Source organism: Oncorhynchus nerka, linkage group LG14 (assembly GCF_034236695.1).
Source record: "Oncorhynchus nerka isolate Pitt River linkage group LG14, Oner_Uvic_2.0, whole genome shotgun sequence".
Taxonomy (NCBI): domain Eukaryota; kingdom Metazoa; phylum Chordata; class Actinopteri; order Salmoniformes; family Salmonidae; genus Oncorhynchus; species Oncorhynchus nerka.
Genome location: NC_088409.1, coordinates 696,517 through 705,825, shown reverse-complemented (window position 1 = coordinate 705,825; position 9,309 = coordinate 696,517). Strand labels below are relative to the sequence as shown.

At 47.4% G+C, this 9,309-nt stretch overlaps 1 protein-coding gene across 1 annotated transcript in view; it reads left to right on the top strand.

Moving 5' to 3' along the window:
• The first annotated feature begins 756 nt into the window (after nucleotides 1–756).
• Nucleotides 757–9,309, top strand: part of LOC135574923 (eukaryotic translation initiation factor 3 subunit H-like) — an 82,508-nt gene continuing 73,955 nt past the window's right edge. The window contains exon 1 of the mRNA XM_065027043.1: nucleotides 757–901. Within this exon, the coding sequence (XP_064883115.1) occupies nucleotides 794–901 (108 nt within the window). The 5' untranslated portion in view covers nucleotides 757–793. The remainder of the gene's footprint in view (nucleotides 902–9,309) is intronic.

Sequence of the window (9,309 nt, the reverse complement as noted above, 5' to 3'; positions counted from 1 at the left end):
GTGTGTAATCGCTGCCCTGATATCAAGAAGCTCTTTTCGGTCATAAGACACATCGTCAGAAACATTATGTACAAAATAAGTGACAAATAAAAACATACATATTGGTTACAGGATCGTAAAACGGCAACCATCTCCTTCGGCGTCATTATTATGTAGTGTCTAAGGCACTGCATCTCAGTGCAAGAGGCGTCACTACAGTCTCTGGTTCGAATCCAGGCTGAATCACATCCGGCCGTGATTGGGAGTCCCAAAGGCCGAGTACAATTGGCCCAGCGTCGTCCGGAGTAGGCCGACATTGTAAATAAGAATTTGTTCTTAACTGACTTGCCTCGTTAAATAAAAAGCTTACATTTAAAACGGCAACATCTTCTCTATGCCTCATGGCAAAATGTGTACAATTGCAGGAAATTAACTCTAAAACGTATTTTTTCCCTAACCGCTGTCAAGGGGGGGCTGCTAAAATGTTTTGATCGCTGGGGGTGGGGGAAATTAAATGTTGCTTTGGGCCCCAAAAGGCTCGTGAACGGCACAAGACAATTTACTGTTAAAAAGTATAGAAAGGAGAGAGGTTGAATATCTTTTCCTCATGAAATGAATTATGTGATGGCAGCAATAAATCAATGACATCGTGTTTGAACTACTTACTGTTTGTAGATATGACTGTATCCAGTCTTTGAATAATGGCTCTACACTCGGAACTATTTATCATGTAACCATTTATCCCAAGCGTAGAAAGCCGGTGCACCATGTCCCACCCTCTCTTTCCTCCCTCTTTTTTTCGGCGTGTTTCAGAATGGCTACTCGCAAGGAAACACCGTCGACACCAACCGCCCCGATGGCTGCCACGTCTCCGGGAGCAACTTTAGATTCACCCGTGAAGCAGATTCAGATCGAAGGGCTGGTGAGTTAAATACGAGGTTATTTCTGTCCGTTTTTGGAGGCTGTGGGACCCGGATAGACTGGCTGGAAAGTGTGGCTATGCTAGTTAGCTTTAGCATCATGGCGGACACAAGCGGGATGTATGGAATGTGTCCTAACTGTTAAATGTGGTTGGATAGTATCGCTGTCTACCATTTTTGTTGTTGTGACAATAAAAAACCCGATTTACCAGACATTAACACCAGGGTCTTGTTGCTAACGTTAAATGTGGTTAGTACTGCCATACTGTGTTGGATCCTCTCTAGCCATCTTGTCTCAAGAGGACCACAATGGAAATAATCCCGTTAACCTCGATTTTTATTCATGTTCATTTATAAGGCTTTTAAGTTTTATGTGTACTTTTTTTTTTTTTTTTTTAATGGTCGAATTAATAAATTAAACTAAAACACTTTTTTTTTCATGTAGAAAAGGATAGTGACGTCACTCCTACCATACGGCTGAAAATCCATCTCAAACTATGTAGTTAAATAAACAGGGGTGGACAAAAGTACCCCCTTTTCAAACTTGAGTAAATGTAGACCTCTTAAAAGAAAATGACTCAAGTAAAAGTCACCCAGTAGAATACTATTAGAGTTAAAGTCTTAAAGTATTTGGTTTAAAATGTACTTAAGTATCAAAAGTTATAGTATACATTTAAAATGTCTTATATTAAGAGAACCAGACGACACAATGTTCTTGTTTTTTTACATTTACGGATAGCCAGGGTCACAGTTCAACTCTCAGACATAATTTACAAACTAAGCGTTTGTGTTTAGTGAGTCCTCCAGATCAGAGGCAGTAGGGATGACCAGGGATGTTCTCTGTTTAGTGAGTCCTCCAGATCAGAGGCAGTAGGGATGACCAGGGATGTTCTCTGTTTAGTGAGTCCTCCAGATCAGAGGCAGTAGAGGTGACCAGGGATGTTCTCTGTTTAGTGAGTCCTCCAGATCAGAGGCAGTAGGGACGACCAGGGATGTTCTCTGTTTAGTGAGTCCTCCAGATCAGAGGCAGTAGGGATGACCAGGGATGTTCTCTGTTTAGTGAGTCCTCCAGATCAGAGGCAGTAGGGATGACCAGGGATGTTTCTCTGTTTAGTGAGTGTTTAGTGAGTCCTCCAGATCAGAGGCAGTAGGGATGACCAGGGATGTTCTCTGTTTAGTGAGTCCTCCAGATCAGAGGCAGTAGGGATGACCAGGGATGTTCTCTGTTTAGTGAGTCCTCCAGATCAGAGGTAGGGATGACCAGGATGTTCTCTGTTTAGTGAGTCCTCCAGATCAGAGGCAGTAGGGATGACCAGGGACGTTCTCTGTTTAGTGAGTCCTCCAGATCAGAGGCAGTAGGGATGACCAGGGATGTTCTCTGTTTAGTGAGTCCTCCAGATCAGAGGCAGTAGGGATGACCAGGGATGTTCTCTGTTTAGTGAGTCCTCCAGATCAGAGGCAGTAGGGATGACCAGGGATGTTCTCTGTTTAGTGAGTCCTCCAGATCAGAGGCAGTAGGGATGACCAGGGATGTTCTCTGTTTAGTGAGTCCTCCAGATCAGAGGCAGTAGGGATGACCAGGGATGTTCTCTGTTTAGTGAGTCCTCCAGATCAGAGGCAGTAGGGATGACCAGGGATGTTCTCTGTTTAGTGAGTCCTCCAGATCAGAGGCAGTAGGGATGACCAGGGATGTTCTCTGTTTAGTGAGTCCTCCAGATCAGAGGCAGTAGGGATGACCAGGGATGTTCTCTGTTTAGTGAGTCCTCCAGATCAGAGACAGTAGGGATGTTCTCTGTTTAGTGAGTCCTCCAGATCAGAGGCAGTAGGGATGACCAGGGACGTTCTCTGTTTAGTGAGTCCTCCAGATCAGAGGCAGTAGGGATGACCAGGGATGTTCTCTGTTTAGTGAGTCCTCCAGATCAGAGGCAGTAGGGATGACCAGGGATGTTCTCTGTTTAGTGAGTCCTCCAGATCAGAGGCAGTAGGGATGACCAGGGATGTTCTCTGTTTAGTGAGTCCTCCAGATCAGAGACAGTAGGGATGTTCTCTGTTTAGTGAGTCCTCCAGATCAGAGGCAGTAGGGATGACCAGGGACGTTCTCTGTTTAGTGAGTCCTCCAGATCAGAGGCAGTAGGGATACGTTCTCTGTTTAGTGAGTCCTCCAGATCAGAGGCAGTAGGGATGACCAGGATGTTCTCTGTTTAGTGAGTCCTCCAGATCAGAGGCAGTAGGGATGACCAGGGATGTTCTCTGTTTAGTGAGTCCTCCAGATCAGAGACAGTAGGGATGTTTCTGTTTAGTGAGTCCTCCAGATCAGAGGCAGTAGGGATGACCAGGGCGTTCTCTGTTTAGTGAGTCCTCCAGATCAGAGGCAGTAGGGATGACCAGGGACGTTCTCTGTTTAGTGAGTCCTCCAGATCAGAGGCAGTAGGGATGACCAGGGATGTTCTCTGTTTAGTGAGTCCTCCAGATCAGAGGCAGTATGGTGACCAGGGATGTTCTCTGTTTAGTGAGTACAGATCAGAGACAGTAGGGATGTTCTCTGTTTAGTGAGTCCTCCAGATCAGAGGCAGTAGGGCGTTCTCTAGTGAGTCCTCCAGATCAGAGGCAGTAGGGATGGGGATGTTCTCTGTTTAGTGAGTCCTCAGATCAGAAGTAGGGATGACCAGGGGCGTTCTCTGTTTAGTGAGTCCTCCAGATCAGAGGCAGTAGGGATGACCAGGGATGTTCTCTGTTTAGTGAGTCCTCCAGATCAGAGGCAGTATGGATGACCAGGGATGTTCTCTGTTTAGTGAGTCCTCCAGATCAGAGACAGTAGGGATGTTCTCTGTTTAGTGAGTCCTCCAGATCAGAGGCAGTAGGGATGACCAGGGACGTTCTCTGTTTAGTGAGTCCTCCAGATCAGAGGCAGTAGGGATGACCAGGGACGTTCTCTGTTTAGTGAGTCCTCCAGATCAGAGGCAGTAGGGATGACCAGGGATGTTCTCTGTTTAGTGAGTCCTCCAGATCAGAGGCAGTAGGGATGACCAGGGACGTTCTCTGTTTAGTGAGTCCTCCAGATCAGAGGCAGTAGGGATGACCAGGGATGTTCTCTGTTTAGTGAGGCCAGATCAGAGGCAGTATGGATGACCAGGATGTTCTCTGTTTAGTGAGTCCCAGATCAGAGACAGTAGGGATGTTCTCTGTTTAGGAGTCCTCCAGATCAGAGGCAGTAGGGATGACCAGGGACGTTCTCTGTTTAGTGAGTCCTCCAGATCAGAGGCAGTAGGGATGACCAGGGATGTTCTCTGTTTAGTGAGTCCTCCAGATCAGAGGCAGTACATTTACATTTACATTTAAGTCATTTAGCAGACGCTCTTATCCAGAGCGACTTACAAATTGGTGCTTTCACCTTATGACATCCAGTGGAACAGCCACTTTACAATAGTGCATCTAAATCTTTTAAGGGGGTGAGAAGGATTACTTTATCCTATCCTAGGTATTCCTTAAAGAGGTGGGGTTTCAGGTGTCCCGGAAGGTGGTGATTGACTCCGCTGTCTGGCGTTGAGGGAGTTTGTTCCACCTGGGGGCCAGAGCAGCGAACAGTTTTGACTGGGCTGAGCGGGAACATTCAGTGGTAGGGAATGCAGGCCACAAGGTGGATACTTTTGAGTCAGAGCCACTGAGGTGAAAATGCAAGGCAAGCACCATGGTTGTAGTTTACAGTAGGGATGACCAGGGATGTTCTCTGATAAGTGTGTGAATTGGACCATTTCCATTTCCTGTCCTGCTAAACATTCTAAATGTAACAAATACTTTTGAGTTTCAGAGAAAATGTTTGGAGTAAAACCTAAAATTGTCAAAAATATAAATAGTTCATTACAGATACCCCCCCAAAAAAACTTCCTAAGTACTTTACACCACTAGTAGTTAGTCTGTAGCAATAACTGGGAGCATATATACATAGTTCAAAGAGGGATGTTGCCATGCCGACCAATTTGAGGCACATTCATGTTCAGGCGTCAAAACAAACCACAGGACTGACAGTCAGTGCCAGAAGTGGCCCCTGCTGTGTCCACAGTACAGGACTGACAGTCAGTGCCAGAAGTGGCCCCTGCTGTGTCCACAGTACAGGACTGACAGTCAGTGCCAGAAGTGGCCCCTGCTGTGTCCACAGTACAGGACTGACAGTCAGTGCCAGAAGTGGCCCCTGCTGTGTCCACAGTACAGGACTGACAGTCAGTGCCAGAAGTGGCCCCTGCTGTGTCCACAGTACAGGACTGACAGTCAGTGCCAGAAGTGGCCCCTACTGTGTCCACAGTACAGGACTGACAGTCAGTGCCAGAAGTGGCCCCTGCTGTGTCCACAGTACAGGACTGACAGTCAGTGCCAGAAGTGGCCCCTGCTGTGTCCACAGTACAGGACTGACAGTCAGTGCCAGAAGAGGCCCCTGCTGTGTCCACAGTACAGGACTGACAGTCAGTGCCAGAAGTGGCCCCTACTGTGTCCACGGTACAAAACACAGGACTGATAGTCAGTGCCAGAAGTGGCCCCTGCTGTGTCCACAGTACAGGACTGATAGTCAGTGCCAGAAGTGGCCCCTGCTGTGTCCACAGTACAGGACTGACAGTCAGTGCCAGAAGAGGCCCCTGCTGTGTCCACAGTACAGGACTGACAGTCAGTGCCAGAAGTGGCCCCTACTGTGTCCACGGTACAGGACTGACAGTCAGTGCCAGAAGTGACCCCTACTGTGTCCACAGTACAGGACTGACAGTCAGTGCCAGAAGTGGCCCCTACTGTGTCCACGGTACAAAACACAGGACTGACAGTCAGTGCCAGAAGTGACCCCTGCTGTGTCCACAGTACAGGACTGACAGTCAGTGCCAGAAGTGGCCCCTGCTGTGTCCACAGTACAGGACTGACAGTCAGTGCCAGAAGTGGCCCCTACTGTGTCCACGGTACAAAACACAGGACTGATAGTCAGTGCCAGAAGTGACCCCTGCTGTGTCCACAGTACAGGACTGACAGTCAGTGCCAGAAGTGACCCCTGCTGTGTCCACAGTACAGGACTGACAGTCAGTGCCAGAAGTGGCCCCTGCTGTGTCCACAGTACAGGACTGACAGTCAGTGCCAGAAGTGGCCCCTGCTGTGTCCACAGTACAGGACTGACAGTCAGTGCCAGAAGTGGCCCCTACTGTGTCCACAGTACAGGACTGACAGTCAGTGCCAGAAGTGGCCCCTGCTGTGTCCACAGTACAGGACTGACAGTCAGTGCCAGAAGTGACCCCTACTGTGTCCACAGTACAGGACTGACAGTCAGTGCCAGAAGTGACCCCTGCTGTGTCCACAGTACAGGACTGACAGTCAGTGCCAGAAGTGACCCCTGCTGTGTCCACGGTACAAACCACAGGACTGACAGTCAGTGCCAGAAGTGGCCCCTACTGTGTCCACAGTACAGGACTGACAGTCAGTGCCAGAAGTGGCCCCTACTGTGTCCACAGTACAAAACACAGGACTGACAGTCAGTGCCAGAAGTGACCCCTGCTGTGTCCACAGTACAGGACTGACAGTCAGTGCCAGAAGTGACCCCTGCTGTGTCCACGGTACAAAACACAGGACTGACAGTCAGTGCCAGAAGTGACCCCTGCTGTGTCCACAGTACAAAACACAGGACTGACAGTCAGTGCCAGAAGTGACCCCTGCTGTGTCCACAGTACAGGACTGACAGTCAGTGCCAGAAGTGACCCCTACTGTGTCCACAGTACAAAACACAGGACTGACAGTCAGTGCCAGAAGTGACCCCTGCTGTGTCCACAGTACAGGACTGACAGTCAGTGCCAGAAGTGACCCCTGCTGTGTCCACAGTACAGGACTGATAGTCAGTGCCAGAAGTGACCCCTGCTGTGTCCACGGTACAAACCACAGGACTGACAGTCAGTGCCAGAAGTGGCCCCTGCTGTGTCCACAGTACAAAACACAGGACTGATAGTCAGTGCCAGAAGTGGCCCCTGCTGTGACTACTCAAACAAATAACAAAAAAGCTCACAAATGAACTGGAAAAACAGAAATAACAGATTTGCATCTAGGCTACATGGACCTTTTCTCTTGCACTACCTCCGTTTTGCCAACAGAGGGCGCCATTGTTTTACTGCTAGTGAAATCTCATCAATCTGCAGTATAAAAAAATAAAGAGGTAGTTTTTTTTTAATGCTTCACGTTTAAGGAGAGGAGAGGAACTTGACTGGGCAGCTGCTGCTAGAACACGATTTGATCGTCCTCGTTATAAGTCAACAGCCAGACTAGAGGACTAAAGGTTCAAATCAGAGTCTACTGTGTATTGTTTAAGTGCTTGGCTGGTTAGATACAAGGACATTTGTTATGAAGAAATATGGACTCATTTTGGGGAAATAATTGTCTGGCCGCATCTCAAATAGCACCCTATTCTCTAATATAGCGCACCGCCCCTGGTTAACAGTAGTGCACTATATAGGGAATAGGGCCCTGGTCTAAAGTAGTGCACTATATAGGGAATAGGGCCCTGGTCTAAAGTAATGCACTATATAGGGAATAGAGCCCTGGTCTATAGTAATGCACTATATAGGGAATAGGGCCCTGGTCTAAAGTAATGCACTATATAGGGAATAGGGCCCTGGTCTATAGTAATGCACTATATAGGGAATAGGGCCCTGGTCTATAGTAATGCACTATATAGGGAATAGGGCCCTGGTCTAAAGTAATGCACTATATAGGGAATAGGGCCCTGGTCTATAGTAATGCACTATATAGGGAATAGGGCCCTGGTCTAAAGTAGTGCACTATATAGGGAATAGGGCCCTGGTCTAAAGTAGTGCACTATATAGGGAATAGGGCCCTGGTCTAAAGTAATGCACTATATAGGGAATAGGGCCCTGGTCTAAAGTAGTGCACTATATAGGGAATAGGGTGTCATTCAGGATTCAGCCTGTGTTTGTCTGTGAAATAAACTGCATTCGTTCATTTTGGGGCTTCCGAGTGGCTCAGCGGTCTAAGGCACTGCAACTCGGTGTTAGGCGTCACTACAGGCCCTGGTTCGATCCCGGGCTGAATCACAGCCGGCCGTGATCGGAAGTCCCATAAGGCAACGCACAATTTGGCCCAACGTCGTCCCGGGTTAATGGAGGTTTTGGCCAGTGGTAGGCCGTCATTTGTAAATAAGAATTAACTGACTTGCCTGGTTGAGTAAAACATTTAACCCACCTGTGGTTGCTGCCTGCCTGGTGCTAGATTGGATCATTGTGAAGGACAGTTATTCCCAGTGTAGCTAAACTATTCACCTGCTCGGGGGTACTTGGAGCCAGCCAGCTAGTTGCTATTCCATTGCATCATGCTAAGTCAAGAGAGTCAGGTCTAGAGTCAGGTCTAGAGTCAGGTCTAGAGTCAGGTCTAGAGTCAGGTCTAGAGTCAGGTCTAGAGCCAGGATGTCCTGTTCAAACAGAAGCAGGATCTGTTTTATTTCTGTAGATGCATATGAATCATTTATAAAGCCACAAATATAATGTTTTTAGTCACATGCAGCGAATACAACTGATATAGACCTTAGAGTGAAATGCTGAATACAACAGGTGTAGTAGACCTTACAGTGAAATGCTGAATACAACAGGTGTAGTAGACCTTACAGTGAAATGCTGAATACAACAGGTGTAGTAGACCTCACAGTGAAATGCTGAATACAACAGGTGTAGTAGACCTTACAGTGAAATGCTGAATACAACAGGTGTAGTAGACCTCACAGTGAAAAGGGGGGTACCGGTACAGAGTCAATATGGAGACTATATACAGGGGGTACCGGTACAGAGTCAATGTGGAGACTATATACAGGGGTACCTTACAGAGTCAATGTGGAGGCTATATACAGGGGGTACCGGTACAGAGTCAATGTGGAGGCTATATACAGGGGGTACCGGTACAGAGTCAATGTGGAGGCTATATACAGGGGGGGGTACCAGTATAGAGTCAATGTGGAGGCTATATACAGGGGGCACCGGTTAGTTGAAGTAATTGAGGTAATATGTACAGAGTCAATGTGTGGGGAGCATCAGTTAGTCGAGGTACTATGTACATGTAGGTAGAGATATTAAAGTGACTAGATGATAACAGAGTAGCAGCAGTGTAAAGATGAACACTTAGGCAATAAATGAACAGTTAGGCCATTGATTTATAGACCTAATTACATTGGAGTTTCCTCTCTCTCCTCAATTTTCTCAGACAATTAGGCGAAGGGCTGTTTCCTCGTCTTCACTGCCTCCGCCTCATTGTTCTCCCTCTCAACATGCTGGTTTCATTTAGTTATTATGCACATAGCAACATAGGGAAAGGTGCCAATTCCACAGTTATTATGCACATAGCAACATAGGGAAAGGTGCCAATTCCACAGTTATTATGCACATAGCAA